The 16,911-nt window shown below is 38.6% G+C and overlaps 1 protein-coding gene across 1 annotated transcript; it reads left to right on the forward strand.

Moving 5' to 3' along the window:
* Positions 1–6,665: 6,665 nt before the first annotated feature.
* Positions 6,666–15,386, forward strand: LOC140137130 (zinc finger MYM-type protein 1-like). The gene is made up of 2 exons (XM_072158786.1): positions 6,666–6,760; positions 13,280–15,386. The coding sequence occupies exons 1-2, from the start codon at positions 6,666–6,668 to the stop codon at positions 15,384–15,386; spliced, it is 2,202 nt and encodes a 733-aa protein (XP_072014887.1).
* Positions 15,387–16,911: the final 1,525 nt, after the last annotated feature.

A 16,911-nucleotide genomic window follows, 5' to 3' on the forward strand; every position in this document is an offset into this window, starting at 1 on the left:
AAATTTTGGACTTAATCATATACAAAGACAACAATGTTAGAATGAGATTACCACTAGTAAGATAATACAAAATAAAGCACACAGGTATGTATAATGTTGATAAGCATTCTGCCATGTAATATAAACCACACACTTTCCTTTATTAAACCCATTTTTTGTTCAAAAGTCATTCTCTAGCAATGAATGTGTTACAAGTGGACTTTTATACATACTGGATTTCAATCAATCTGTTACAAGACTCAAATCATGGAATTGGGTGATTCTTTCATACATGCTATTTTTCACATGCCCAATAGACACAGAGGATGAATTTGAGTTGTTCTTTCATGCATATGACAGGCTTATGTATAGCATAAGCATTTCCCATGCTTAACTCAATTTGGCCAAAGTATGGACTTAGGTGGCTTTTGTATTCATATATTCAATTGTAGTCCTTGCCCCTTATCCATATCTTACTTGTCACCAATGTGCTATAATTTTTGAGAAAAATGCAAAAATAGGCACAAAATTGGCCCCTTAAACACTCACTCAATTTGGGTATATAATAGTGTGAAATTGCAAATTTTCCAAATGTAGGCCTGCATCAACTTTTAAAAATGGAATGAATGATCATGCACGTATCTCATAACATTGGGCCAAACTAATGATCACTACCAAATTTTGTTCTTACCCTCCCGACAAAAAATTAGGCACGCTCGCGCTCCCGATTTCAACTGGGCCCCAGGATATTTTGCTGACAGGGCCCTTTTCCTTAAATCCGCCTCTGGCGCTCAAGTGTATGATATACATAATCTATCTTAATTAGGCTGTGTGTATAGTCACTTTGGTGTTCTTTCAATATGGTCTTGTGTGTGTAGCTTTTTTAATACCACTGAATGATAGGTTATTGATAACCTGTGTTACATGATGCTGTTTCATGTAATTTTCTTGTTGCATATTTGACATTTAAACGGCTTCTCATTTGTGTGGGTGTATCCATGTCCTACTTGCAAAGATTTTATTGCATCTGTAAGGCTTCTCCAATGTGCGAGTCCTCAAATGTCCTTTTATAAGGGCATTTCGTGATCCACAGCCTCATCCCCCCCCCCCAATTTCAAAAAAAAGTTGAAATTTTTATACCACTGGAAACCTGTGGCTACATGTTTATCTACAAAAAAAAATTAATCCAAATTGATCTTAATCCAAAAATATCGCACACCAGAATGAAATTACAACAGTGGCCTATGGAGCAGTGTAATAGGCCTACACATTATCATGCATAACTCCGAGACGCAAAATCAGAATCAATTGAAAATTTGGAAATAAGCTTTTTTCGTGGATATCTACTGAAAAATGTCACAAAGAGGATGCTAGGATCACAAAATACTCCTTTAAGTGACTTTAAGTTTGAAGCCTTTATTCAGAATTGACACAGGAAAGGCCTCTTTTCACTGTGAATTTGATGCCTAGTTGATGCCTATTTAAATCATGAATGGTTTTAAAGGCTTTTTTGCATATACTACATTGAAATGGCATACATGCTCGACTAAGTTCGTGTTTTTTCATACTCTCTAACTCTGTAAAGACTTGATTGCATAATTTACATTTATACGGTTTCTTTTTGGTGCGGATCCTTAAAAGCTGGTGTGTTACTTGATGCCGGGTCATGTCACATTTCCTTTTAAAGCTCTTGTTGCACATTTGACATATAAACACCCTCTCATGTGTATGGGTATATTTATGTCTTTTAAGGCTACTACTCTGATTTTCATTGCATATTAGACGTCTGTAAGGCTTCTCCAATGTGTGAGTCCTCATATGTAAATTCAAATGACGGTTAAGTTTGAAGCCTCCACCACAGAAGTGGCATATGAAAGGTCTGTCTTCACTGTGACCTACCTCATAAATTTTCAAATTACGTGCAGTGCTACTGCATTGATGTGGCATAGGTGTTTGGTTTAGCTTGTGTGTTTTCATGCTACCTGAATCAGCACAGCTTTTATTGCAACTACACACATGTTCTTTGAGCGAACTATTCTTTTTAAAGCTTTTATTGCAAACTTGACATCTGTAAGGCTTCTCCAATGTGTGAATCTTCATATGTTCTTTCAAGTGACTGTTACGTTTGAAGCCTTTATTACAGAATTGACATAGGAAAGGCCTCTTTTCTCTGTGAACTTTTTGATGTCTATTAAAATCATAAATAGTTTGAAAGTCTTTCTTGCATATATTGCAGTGGTATGGCAAATATTCTTGACAAACGTAAGGCTTCTCTAATTTGTAAGGTTTCTCTAATTTCTGATTTGTTGCCTTGTGCACTGGGTTCTCCTGTGTTTGCTGTTGCAATGACTGTGTTACATCACTTGTACTGATTGATTCCTTATGTTCATGTGTTTTTTGATTCTTTTTCATATAATTTTTCTGTTTAAAGCTCTTGTTGCATATTTGACATTTAAACAGCTTCTCGTGTGTGTGGGTGTATCCATGACTTTTAAGATGACTATTCCTCATGAAGCTTTTATTGCAAATTTGACATCTGTAAGGCTTCTCCAATGTGTGAGTCCTAACATGTTCTTTCAAGTGACTGTTATGTTTGAAGCCTTTATTACAGAATTGGCATACGTAAGGCCTCTTTTCACTGTGAACTTTTTGATGCCTATTCAATTCAGAAATGGTTTTAAAGTCTTTTTTGCATATACTGCAATGATATGGTGAACATTCTTGGCTAAGTTTGTGTGTTTTCATACTCTCTAACTCTGTAAAATGTTGATTGCATACTTCACATTTGTAAGGTTTCTCTTTGCTGTGGATCCTAATTAAATGTCTGTTCAAATTAAATGCTCGTGTGAAGCCTTTATTACAATGCTGACACATGTAACGCTTCTCTGTGGTCCTGGTGCTTTCAACATCATGTAGGTGTTCTTTCAAAGTGGCCTTGCATGTGTAGCCTTTACCACTGGTTTGATAACAGTAAGACTTTTCCTGAATCTCCTCCTCAATATCGCTCCATTGATACAAATTCTTGTAAAGCTTCTCTTCAGAAGTAGAGTTCCATTGGTGTGATTTCTTGCCACACCAGTATGGTTGAATCCTCATCTGGTGGCGTCGAAGATGAATCATGTATCTCAGAGTATCATCGAATTGTCTTCTGCAATATTTACAGATGTGTGGCTTCAGGTAGTAGTGCAAGTTTTGTTGCATTCTGCAAGTCATGTTCTGAAAATGGGGAAAATTTGATATTCAAAGTGGTAACTTTTGCTAGTGTAATTTTTAGTGCTGTTCTGATTTTTTGAACAGCTACTTCACATGCTTTAAAATTCACAATATTTGAGTTTTTACGTGGACTTATACATAAGAAATCATTTTTGTATTTTTCTTATAGCTGTGTTGTTAAATGTATGGATGTACACATTGCCTACGTAATAAGGAACACACTGAAGGCTGGACAATGTGTTTCCGGTCAACAGACCAAGTACTGACCCCCTTCTCAACCTACCAAACCAAAAATAAATATCTGTAGTATTCTGGCTTCCGGACTGATTACACACTACACCATTCCTGCCCAGAGAGCCACTACACATGTACAACTACAAGACTGTGTAGAAGCAAATGTATACTTCTACGCTACTCAAACTTGGTACACTCACCGCGGGACTCACCGGAGCGCTTTCACCGGGTCAACCGGCGTCTTCAGCGGATGTTATTGCTCTGAAGATTGTTGTGACTAGTGATATAGTACTAGGACACCTCCGATGACGTCACAGATGTTGATGATGTCAAACTTGAAGATGTTGTGCCGCCCCCTTGGGTCAGGACCGTGACAAAGGGTTGGACATCGACCCTGTCTGGGACAACCCCCGGAACCAAGGGGGCGGCACAACATCTTCAAGACACATGACCAATGCGTATTAATGTGAGTGTAACCTCAAGCCTGATCCCTGACCCACGGCGGTGACCTCGCTATTCAAGTCTTAGTAATTTGGAATAGTATTCTTGGCCGCAATTTTGATAGAAATTTGTGCATTGCAAATTTATTGAATATTATGTAATCTTAATTTTTTCACAATATCATCAAAACGTAATTTCAAAAATATCTACCTATAAAAAAATATTTATCTATGGAAACTCTTACCATAATACTATTAACTTGCAACAAGTAACTTATTTTGCATCAAAGGATGAATTCTTCCTATTCAAATACATTGGAAGACCACCCGCTGTGCTCGGGGTCACATTCCATATTGCTAATATGTCTGCGCCCATGGGAGTCACGTGTCCAGAAAATTTTCCCGTGAAAATGTACCTATTAATTTTGATTGACAAGACAAACAGACATACAGAAAGGGGAAGGGAAGCAGCCAAAAGCTATTTTTGGAGCACTTTGACTGATGCCTTGAAGGCAGGCAAGATTGAACAAGAGACAACATGTTCAGGTAAGTCAGAGGTCAAACTGGACCTCAAGAGAGTGGATGTTAGTTTGGCAAAGGAGACTGTCATGAGCAATGGTGCTCATTGAGATTTACTTATTACATTTGGCAATAAGCACATTGAGCAATGGTGCTCATTGTGATTCACTTATTATATTTGGCAATAAGCACATTGAGCAATGGTGCTCATTGTGATTCACTTATTACATTTGGCAATAAGCACATTGAGCAATAGTGCTCATTGTGATTCACTTATTACATTTGGCAATAAGCACACTGAGCAATGGTGCTCATTGTGATTCACTTATTACATTTGGCAATAAGCACATTGAGCAATAGTGCTCATTATGATTCACTTATTATATTTGGCAATAAGCACATTGAGCAATGGTGCTCATTGTGATTCACTTATTACATTTGGCAATAAGCACATTGAGCAATGGTGCTCATTGTGATTCACTTATTACATTTGGCAATAAGCACATTGAGCAATGGTGCTCATTGTGATTCACTTATTACATTTGGCAATAAGCACATTGAGCAATGGTGCTCATTGTGATTTACTTATTACATTTGGCAATAAGCACATTGAGCAATGGTGCTCATTATGATTCACTTATTACATTTGGCAATAAGCACATTGAGCAATGGTGCTCATTATGATTCACTTATTACATTTGGCAATAAGCACATTTAGCAATGGTGCTCATTGTGATTTACTTTACATTTGGCAATACGCACATTGAGCAATGGTGCTCATTGTGGTTTACTTATTACATTTGGCAATAAGCACATTGAGCAATGGTGTTCATTAAATTAAAGGGAAGCCCTACATACAAAGCGCACATGAAACATTTAATAAAAAGGGGAAAAACAAGACAAACAGACACACAGGAAGGGAAAGGGAAGCAACCAACAGCTATTCTTGGATCACTTTGACTGCAAGCCTTGAAGGTATGCAAGATTAAACAAGATAAAACATGTTCAGGTAAGTCATTCCATAACGTGGGTCCAAGATGGAAGAAACTTCTTGACAAGACAAACAGACACACAGAAAGGGAAGGGAGCAACCAAAAGCTATTCATGGGTCACTTTGACTGCAAGCCTTGAAGGTAGGCAAGATTGAACAAGATAAAACATGTTTAGGTAGGTCATTCCATAACGTGGGTCCAAGATGGAAGAAACTTCTTGACAAGACAAACAGACATAGAGAAAGGGAAAGGGAAGCAACCAAAAGCTATTTTTGGATCACTTTGACTGATGCCTTGAAGGCAGGCAAGATTGAACAAGATAAAACATGTTCAGGTAAGTCAGAAGTCAAACTGGACCTCAAGAGAGGGGATGTTAGTTTGGCAAAGGAGACTGTCATGATCCAAGTCCGAGGATTGCAATATAACCCAGCAGGCAAACTTCTGAATGAACTCCAGGCGACTTGATAGGGTTTTGGTTGAGTGGGTGCCAGGCAGAGCTGCTATATTCAATAAATTGATGTACCAGGAAAATGTACAGAGTACAAAAAAGGTTTTGTGGAGCAAGGCATTAGCCAGTGGGGTGTCTATAGGGTGTCCAAAATTGTCAAAAAATACCTAATTCTACAAAATCAGGGTGTCCACTTCCTATTCACTCCATTATAAAAATAGAAAAGGGAGAACTTTACTAAAAAACCATCATCTTGAACATGTTGAAAATTAACTATATCCTGATTGTTGCTTATTGGTTTGTACAGAGTAGTGTCATCAGCATAAAACTAATTTGCTACCTGCGGAAAATGGGATGAGAGATATGTTGTTGATAAAAAGCAAGAAAAGAAGGGGCCCCAGGACAGAGACCTAAGGAACCCTAGATACAACAGGAACAAGACAAGAGGAACACCCATGGAAGCTAAGTGACAGCAGTTGACCAGATATACTAAAAGCACTGAGTTTTTGCAGCAAGAGTCTGTGTGACACTTTATCGCAGGCTTTCTTTGCCGGATCAAAAGAGGCAACCAAACATCTTTGCAGGCTTTGATGGCATTGTGCTAGTCTAAGGTGGCTGTGAGGATGGCATCTGTGGTAGATGAATTCGAATTGAATCTTGCATGTGGGAGAGAATGCTTATGAATAACCTTTTCTGAAATCTTAGACATTATGGGTTGGAGAGAGATGCCAGACAGTATTTTGTAAAGGACTTTTTGTCCCCAGATTTCAGAATAGGAATGACACAACATAATTTCCAAGCTGATAGACCTTTCCAGAAGACGAGGAAAGTACCTTAAGCATGCCACCAGATATACCAGCAGCAGATGAAGAGTTCCAGAGAAAAATGACTTCCTCAACAGAACAAATTACACTGGAAAGATTACATGGAGGATGGTAAATACTGAATGAGTTTCAGAAAGTAAGCAGCAAAGAATGCTAAGCACCCTGGTGCTGGTATGTCTTGAAAATACGATAAGAACCACTCAAGTTCTAGGCCATGCATTCCTACACTCAATTTGCATTGTAAAAAAGTATAAAAATATTCCTTATTTTGAAAAATCAGGAACATCATTTGGTACTTTTTTTACTTGGCCTTTATGATGCTAGATAAACAGTCTAAATTACAATCAACCCCAATTCCGAGCCCCAATAAATGACAAAATAATCCATGAAAATGTTTTTGGACGGCATCTTCCACATACATGTAGTAGAGACCACTCCATTTAGATTTAAAGATTTAGCTAGTTAAAATATCTTAACCCTAACGCTCCTGAATACTACAAAATACTACTTGATATATGCGCTGTTCGTGCATGCATCCCACATGGTGTGATGACGCAATCGCCCTAAGTGATATATAGGCACGGTTTCGCTGGCCAGCGAAGCCCAAGACCCGTGGCAAAGTGTCGCCGACCGAGTGCTTGGCATGCAAGGGGTCTCGGGTTCGAATCCCACCCAGAGCAAACAACTTCTTTCCTTCTTTTCTCTCTTTATTCTTTCCTTCTTTCCCTTCCCGTCATAAAAAGCCCTTGGGCGGTTAGGGTTAGGTTACCACTATCGAAACTCAGTATAGGCTTCCTTAACCCTAACGCTCCTGAATACTACAAAATACTACTTGATATATGCGCTGTTCGTGCATGCATCCCACGTGGTGTGATGACGCAATCGCCCTAAGTGATATATAGACACGATTTCGCTGGCCAGCGAAGCCCAAGACCCGTGGCAAAGTGTCGCCGACCGAGTGCTTGGCATGCGAGGGGTCTCAGGTTCGAATCCCACCCAGAGCAAACAACTTCTTTCCTTCTTTTCTCTCTTTATTCTTTCCTTCTTTCCCTTTCCGTCGCCAAAAAGCCCTTAGGCGGTTAGGGTTAATAGGGTACTACACCCTGTGGTAAATTTGTGACTATTTTTGCATTTTTCTCAAAAATAATAACACACTGGTAACAAAAGTTATGTATATTATTGGGGCAAGGAATCCAATTACTACACTGAAATTCCAGTGACTCAAGACAAGCGGTTCAATATAATATGATAGGATATGCATGAGGTACATCCTAGCGGTACCTTATTTCTTATCATAAATAACGAACCGCTTGTCTTGGGTCACTGAAATTCCAGTGTAGTAACTGGATTCCTTGCCCCTATAATGTACAGTTTTTGTTACCACTGAGTTTTTGAGAAAAATGCAAAAATAGACACAAATTTATCGAGGGGTGTAGTACCCCAAAAAATATGCAATTTTTGGGTTTAAAATGACAAAAGTCCTACATGTATAGCGTACGTAACTGTTGCCATGGACATTTTTAGCGCCAATCTGGCTTGAAATGTGTGTGTGGGGAATTCGGCCTGAATTGTCAAAAGTGGCTAAAAAGAACAAAAGTGTGGTCATTTTGCCGAAAGGTGGGGGATAATTCCCCCTCTCCCCCTCCTGGGATTCATGAATGCCCATGGCCATGGGAATGGAATAGAACCCCAACTTGGCAGAAAAGATTCTCCAGACTTTCTTTTTCGTTTGTCCAGTTGAATCATCTATCCAACGAAACCGTTAAATAACACTTTTGGCTGCACAGCCTCTTGCTGTACAGGGTTGTAACTTTGTAACAGGTAACTTTGCTCTCGGGCATCTGCCCGCCTGGCGTGGAAATTGAGGATAATAAACTTGTAATATCACAACCCTGAGTTGAGCTGCCCTAGAGCTCCCAGCTAGCTCTGGAATTTGTCAGATTTTAAGTTATATTTTTGTGTAAATTGTGCTTTTTAAATAATAGTACTATGACTCATGCAAATGTCGGGCTGGCAACATTTCTGTCAGGCTGGTAACTTTTAGAGTACCCCCTGTATGTAGAGAAAGCTGCAGGCCAGTAAATTTTTTGCTGGGCCAAGAGTTTTACAATCTCACTGGCCCGAAGGGCCAATAGAAAACAGAAACTAAGTCACTCCCTGATTTAGGGTATGAAATTTCATGCAAGGAATAAAATAAAGCCAAGAATTATCGCGGAATTCGGAGGTAAAGCGGAAAACGCATTTCTGAGAAAAAAATATAAAAAATAAGCAAAAATGACCTAGAAAAAGGAAAAAATACACTTGAAAAGAAATAAATAAAATACTAAATGAAATGGGTCTTCAAAATTCATCAAAATAAAGTAAAATCCGTCATAGATTTACCGTACAACGCCTGTCCTACCTCCCATTGCAGCCATGATACCCAATCACCCATCCCAACTTTGCAAATCGCAATGATCGTCACAAGATTCTTGTGAAATTTTATTATGTCAGAAATGTGCTAAAATTACAAAGCGGAGAAAAGCGGAATTTAGCATTTGTAAAGCAGAAAATTCTTGGCTTTAGAATAAAATCCCTGTTTAGGATGTGGAAACAGGTGCTCCCTGTGTCATATGCACTTTCAATTTCCCATGCGTTTGAATGGGAATTATTTTGCCTACTCGCCACAAATTTGGGGAGCACATTTCTTCAATATTTTGACAAGTTGACATCAAATGTTCTATTCTATATTGTTTGGAAATAATGTCTAGGTTGCCAATAGTACGTAAGTCCAAAGTTGTAATTTTGTGTTTTTGATCACAAGGATATTTTTATTCCTGATTCCAATTCTGCACCCTTTCCAATGCTGGAGAATTCAGAAGATCTTTGACGATAATTTTGCCTTTTTGGACACTAAAATGCATTCAATCCTTTATTTGGTTTCAATTGAGTCTTAAATTAGCAAGCACAATAAGGTGGGTACCAATTTTATATACTGTTGATTAACTTAATGAAGAAATTTTTTGAATATCTGACCTTCGCATACCGTTAAGTGTGTATTTTCCATACAAACAAAATGGCGTGAGCCAGTCTGTAGGTACAGCGTAGTACAGGGATCTAATAAAAATATTAGGCCTGGCATTTTCGGGTAATTTTGTACCCGGGTACCCAGCGCATTTTTCGGGCGGGTAACCGGGTACCCGAAATTGCAAAAAAAAAAAAAAAATCAAGATGTTTGTATTTTTAATATGAAAATTGATACTTTGTATTCATGTCATACTCTATTAAGGGGGTACTACACCCCTCGATAAATTTGTGTCTATTTTTGCATTTTTCTCAAAAACTAATAACACACTGGTAACAAAAGTTGTGTATATTATAGGGGCAAGGAATCCAGTTACTACAATGGAATTTTAGTGATCCAAGACAAGCGGTTCGTTATTTATGATAAGAAATGAGGGCCGCTAGGATGTACCTCATTTCCTATCATCACTGAACCGCTTGTCTTGAGTCACTGAAATTTCAGTGTAATAATTGGATTCCTTGCCCCAATAAGGCCGTGTAAAATTAATATTTTGGTTCTCGTCCCTCCTCCTCAATTTCTGGGATTTGTCAGATTTTTTTTTTTTTTTAGAATTTTTCAATTTTTTAGACTTTGGAATGATTTATGAAATCTTCATACATATAAACAAGTTTATTAGAGAACAAGCATCACTTCCCAGTCTTTTTTGTAGTACTCTAGGTGTTTTATCTCTCAGAATCTCACATTTGAAAAAAAAAAAAAAAAAAAAAGGGCCTCATCGTTTCTTCGAGCACTGTTGGAGAAGACCGAAAACTACTGACAATGCTAATTTTACATTGAAAAAAAAAAAAAAAAAAACCTCCCTCCCTCATCAATTCATGAAAATCCTCTGGACGAGAACCAAAACATTAATTTTATACCGCCTAATATACATAATTTTGTTACCAGTGCGTTATTATTTTTTGAGAAAAATGCAAAAATAGTCACAAATTTACCACAGGGGTGTAGACTGTAGTACCCCTTAATGATTTCAAAATGCATTCAAATTAAATGCATGACATGAATACAAAAAAAAATTCACATTAAAAATACAAACATCTTGAAATATTTTTTTTTTGTTTTTGTTTTGCAATTTCGGGTACCCGGGCAGGGTATTTCCTGACCGGGTAATGTAATCTCGGGCAGGTACCCACTAGCCCGCCCGAAAATGCCAGCCTTAGGATCTATACAGCGATTTTTTTAAATTTTGGGTGGATCAGCGTATACATGTAGGCATTTTACATTGAAAATACACGTCACCCATGCACCACGCAATTGAATAGGTATCCCAGGCAAACCTTAGTTAACACATTTGCTAGTCAGCGAAATTCGCCGACAATGTCAATGCATATTTACATAGAAATTTAAAACAGCTAGCTGAATCTTTTTGATGAAAGTTAATCTTTGACAAGATGTAACTTTGCTACGGAAAGTGCTATGCAAAAAGGTTTTCAGTTTTGGCTTTGTTTACTCAAGGGCTTTAATTTGATATATAAAATGATGCAGTTTGATGGCAAATTTGAATTCATCTTGCATACCTATTGAATAGCAGCCCGGTACTGCACAGGTTCGCTGAAATACCAGTTGCTTTCGTCTAGTAATCGCCAATCGATTGCGGAGCCTTAAAAATGTGGCGCACATATCATGACATCTGAAATTTACGCAAATTTTACTGTAAAAGCAGTCATACCTAGAAAGGATAAAATTCAATTTGAGAAAATATTCTAGGTATGACTTGTTGTACTAGGACGGCGTATCGTATACAATGTATATATCAGACATAGGACTGGCGAGCGAGTCTCATGAGGCGCGTGCGTGCACCTTTTAGCCAAGGGTTAAATCCTTGTTTATGGACATCATGGTCACGATCATGGTGCTTTTCAATAGTTAGTTATCGCGGATGGTGTACACCCGGGGGGGGTTCTTCGAAAAAATTTGTACGGGGGTGTGCCACGCAGACTTTCAGATGCTGACTTTCTCTATACCTACTTTTTGCTGTTTTTGCTACCCATCAGTATACCAATTTTCAAGAAAAAGCACCCAAAAAGCACCCAAATTTGCCATAATTGGGCGCTTTAATGGCATTTTTGCCCAAATGCGCCCAATTGGGCGCATTGGTATCCACTGAAAACCCACCCATCGATATACCAAAATTGCTGAAAAGGTACCCCAAAACCGTGGCACATCCCCGTATACCTTCAACCAGGAAGAACCCCCCCCGGGGGTGTACAGGCCACTGAGTAACTCGTTCACGTAGCGGTGTCGTTGTCCCACTGGCCTAAGGCCGTGTAAAATTAATATTTTGGTTCTCGTCCCTCCCTCCTCAATTTCTGGGATTTGTCAGATTTTTTTTTTTTTTAGATTTTTCAATTTTTTAGACTTTGGAATGATTTATGAAATCTTCATACATATAAATAAGTTTATTCAGGGGCGGCTGGTCCAATAGTTCTATCGGTTCTCAGCACCGATTAATTTCTCACAGAAAAAAAGAAAAATTAAGCTTTACAAAGTTGACAACCCAACAGCATGTCAAACTGTATATAGTTCCGATATTATCGCGACACCTAGTGATTTTAGCCACGTATGTTTGGCATCTATAATCTTAGAAAACGATTCGGCAACATTACAACCCAATTCGGTGCTACTGCTTATTAGACCCGGTAGATGTTATGTTTTCTATTGAAATCTTGCTCGGTGCTAGGTCTCCGTAGAGAAGCACACGGCAAATTAGGTATATTCGGTTCTGTGCATGTATAGAACCGATAGCTTAGGCTATCACACAGTTCACAGGAATTAACTAAGTATGAGTGATTTCCAGTGAGTAACCGCACGTGTTTAGGTGTGTGTATAAGTCTAGCATCACACGAGTTTGATCGAGATAAAAATAGATGCATGACGTTGTTCATATACCAGTCTACCAGAGAGGTACTGCCATGCATGCATGCATAAAGTGCGGATTTTCTTAATTCGGTCCCGGAATTCAGTAAGATGAACTCCATCAGATGGAGAATTGAAGTTGTAAGATTTTAAATACTAGATTCAGTAGATTGGCATTATGACATGTAGGTCTAAATTTTCCTGACAGAGATATAATAAAACCAGTCTTTTTTTTTATAATATAAAGTCATGAACATTATTAGTAGGCCTATTATTTAACCCCCCTCCAATATAATATTAACTTATAATAGTAGAAAATAAAAACATAGATATCATGTAAACAACAAATCAAAAAAGCAAGTGAATAAAAATATCTAGTTTAAATCACTATTCGTTACAATATCAATATGATATCATTTTTTTCCAACGAAAGGAGAGAAGTGATTAACCTGTAGATCGTAAATAAAAATTCTGAAGGCCGGGGAGAGGTGCGGTTGGTTCCGGTTTCACTTAATTCAGTTAAAATCGGATCACTGGCATATTTCACATTTCATAAACAAATCTGGCTATTGGAGCCTCGTGTGTCATCATTGTTCATTTCGGTATTGTAGGGTCTACATGTAACAACATCAGCTATATTATAAGCTATTATATCCTCATCTGATCATGAATACTGTAGATTATTTGCTCAAAAATCGCTTTTCAACTTTAAGTTTGGAAACCAGATTGGAAATCAAGCGTTTGGGACGACATAGACCAGAAGAACTTGAAATTACACAAAAGGGGAAATCTCAAAATCGGACATTTCAAGCCAATACTTGGTTCGACAGAGAGCCATGGTTAACAGCATGCCCAGAGAAGAAGGCTCTCTTTTGCTTTCCCTGTATTCTGTTTGGAAGTGGAGGTGCAGGTGCGTGGACCAAATCCGGTATTACCGATTTGCAACATCTATCGGATAGGGTTAAAAGTCATAAAAATAGCACTGGTCACAAAACATGCTGTCTACAATTGAAAATGATGGGAAATGTTGATATAGGCACCCAACTGGATGATGGATACAGACACGCAATCCGTAGGCATAATCAAACTGTGGATAAAAATCGGCATATCCTTGGAAAAATTATTGATTGCATCAAGTTTTGTGGAGGATTTGAACTTGCACTTCGTGGGCACGATGAAACAGAGGACAGCAGTAACCCTGGGGTGTTCAGAGGACTAGTCGATTTCGTGGCAGAAATTGACAACATCATGGCTGATCACTTGGAACATTCAACGATTTTCAAAGGTACATCAAAGACTATACAAAATGAACTTCTAGATACTATGTACGAAGTGTACCTAGACGAAATGAAGAATGAAATTAAACAAGCAAATTTCATTTCTATTCAAGCGGACGAAACTACGGACGTTTCTTGTAAGTGCCAAATGGTCACTGTATTAAGATATACTCTAAATGGACAAATTAAAGAAAGGTTTGTCTCCTTTACAGAAGCGAAGCTGAAAACCGCGGATGCCCTTACCAACATCCTCCTTGGTGTGCTGTGCCAATTCAGTGTAAAAGAAAAACTTATTGCTCAAACGTACGACGGAGCGGCAACCATGAAGGGGCGTGTGAATGGCGTACAAGCGCAAGTCAAAGAAGAGTACCCCAATGCACACTTTGTGCACTGTTACGCACATCAATTGAATCTTGTCATGGAACAGGCTTGTTCAAAACACTCTAGACTATGCAAAGTTTTCTTTGCAAATCTGTCTGCGTTCGCTGTCTTCTTCTCTCTGTCACCTAAGCGCGCTGCAGCTCTCAAGGATTATTGTAAAAGACGTATCCCAAGAGCTGCAGCAACACGTTGGAATTTCAACAGTAGGACTGTGAGCGTCGTGTATGAGAATGTAGATGCTTTGAAGCAGTTTTTTCAGAGCATTGCTGATGGAGACACTTCGGACGACGAAGCAGACGAGCCTGAAGTTCACTATGATTGGGATGACAAGACAATCAGGGAAGCGACTGGTTTGTTGAAATGGCTGGAAGATGAAGAGTTCCTGTTTTTCCTAGAGTTCTTCCATCTTATCATGCCAGAAGTTGACTTATTGTACAATACACTTCAGAGACGGAATGTCAGCGTTGATACAGTATACAGTGATCTTCGCAAGTTCATAGGAAGCATAGAAGATGCAAGAAGCAAGGTTGACGATATCACATCCCTTGATGAGCCTGCACAGAAACGACGGAGGACAGCGGGCCGTATAGAGCAAGTTAAAGCTGCCTGCAAAGAGGCATGTGATACGATCATTGTTCAGGCAAAGGATCGATTTGAGTCGGTTGGACACATAGTTGCCCTACAGCTAGTAGATCCCCGTGAATTTGCGAGATATGCTGCAAATTTTCCATCAGAAAAGCTGCCACTTGTCTCAGAGTTTTATGGAATGATAAGCGTAGAACAGCTACGAACAGAACTTAGCATATTGTACAAGAGGGATGACTTCCAAAATGCAAAGACCAGCTTGGACCTGTACCAATTTATTTTGGAAAATGATTTGAACGTGCAAGTTTTCCCAGAGGTATCACGCTTGCTGGAAATCTCGCTGACTACTCCACTCGTCTCAGTGGAGTCGGAGCGATGTTTCTCCACCTTAAATCGGATACAAACATTCCTTCGGAACACTATGACCAACCAGAGGTTGAATGCCCTAGCTTTCCTGTCAATTCAGAAGGATATGATTCGGCAAGAAATCCCAACATTCAATCAAAAAGTGATTTATAAGTTTGCCACTTCCAAAACACGTCGTGCAGACTTTTGTACAAAACCTTTGCCAGATTAGAAGATCATGCATGAAGATACGGACCTCAACTGATGTTTTCCTTGTAGGCCTATATACTTGGTAAGTCATTAAAGATTTTAAAGTGTCTAATCACGATTATAATGATGTTAGTAACCTATATGTTCAATGTTTTACAAACACAATATTATATCAGAATCATGGTACTGGTCATAACGAAGAATAGGAAAAAAAAGAAATTAATAATGCATTAATTAAACCTAACCACTTTTGCCTCATCCGATTAAGCGTCCGGTGCCCTGTGAGAATAAAAATTAAAAAGCACGCCACCACTAAAACGCCACCACGAAATGGGAATAGCTATTAAAAAAAATGGGGAAAAGCTTACAGTCGCGATGTGCACACACGTGGATTACATGATCTCCAGAAGCTACCAGATTTTAACATTTCACTCAATTAAATGCCTTACATTGAAATTGCTTTAATTCCCGATGATGTATAAAACAAACGTTTTCAATATTTGACAGGTAGGGTAGTCATATGATATCATACTCATTCAGTAATAAAAACTTTCAATGGTGTAATTTGGATTATTTCGAATGCGGATTTTCATTGAAAATTTGCCTTAAAAGTATGCACCAAATTGCGCCATTTACACTTCGGTTTTCAAAATTTTTCAACTTCGGAGGGGGGCACATCCCCCCTCAGACACCCCCCTGCGTCGCACAAGTGCTCAGAGTTTTATGGAATGATAAGCGTAGAACAGCTACGAACAGAACTTAGCATATTGTACAAGAGGGATGACTTCCAAAATGCAAAGACCAGCTTGGACCTGTACCAATTTATTTTGGAAAATGATTTGAACGTGCAAGTTTTCCCAGAGGTATCACGCTTGCTGGAAATCTCGCTGACTACTCCACTCGTCTCAGTGGAGTCGGAGCGATGTTTCTCCACCTTAAATCGGATAAAAACATTCCTTCGGAACACTATGACCAACCAGAGGTTGAATGCCCTAGCTTTCCTGTCAATCCAGAAGGATATGATTCGGCAAGAAATCCCAACATTCAATCAAAAAGTGATTGATAAGTTTGCCACTTCCAAAACACGTCGTGCAGACTTTTTGTACAAAACCTTTGCCAGATTAGAAGATCATGCATGAAGATACGGACCTCAACTGATGTTTTCCTTGTAGGCCTATATACTTGGTAAGTCATTAAAGATTATTAAAGTGTCTAATCACGATTATAATGATGTTAGTAACCTATATGTTCAATGTTTTACAAACACAATATTATATCAGAATCATGGTACTGGTCATAACGAAGAATAGGAAAAAAAAGAAATTAATAATGCATTAATTAAACCTAACCACTTTTGCCTCATCCGATTAAGCGTCCGGTGCCCTGTGAGAATAAAAATTAAAAAGCACGCCACCACTAAAACGCCACCACGAAATGGGAATAGCTATTAAAAAAAATGGGGAAAAGCTTACAGTCGCGATGTGCACACACGTGGATTACATGATCTCCAGAAGCTACCAGATTTTAACATTTCACTCAATTAAATG

The sequence above is a fragment of the Amphiura filiformis genome, chromosome 17 (genome assembly GCF_039555335.1).
Source record: "Amphiura filiformis chromosome 17, Afil_fr2py, whole genome shotgun sequence".
Classification (NCBI taxonomy): Eukaryota; Metazoa; Echinodermata; class Ophiuroidea; order Amphilepidida; family Amphiuridae; genus Amphiura; species Amphiura filiformis.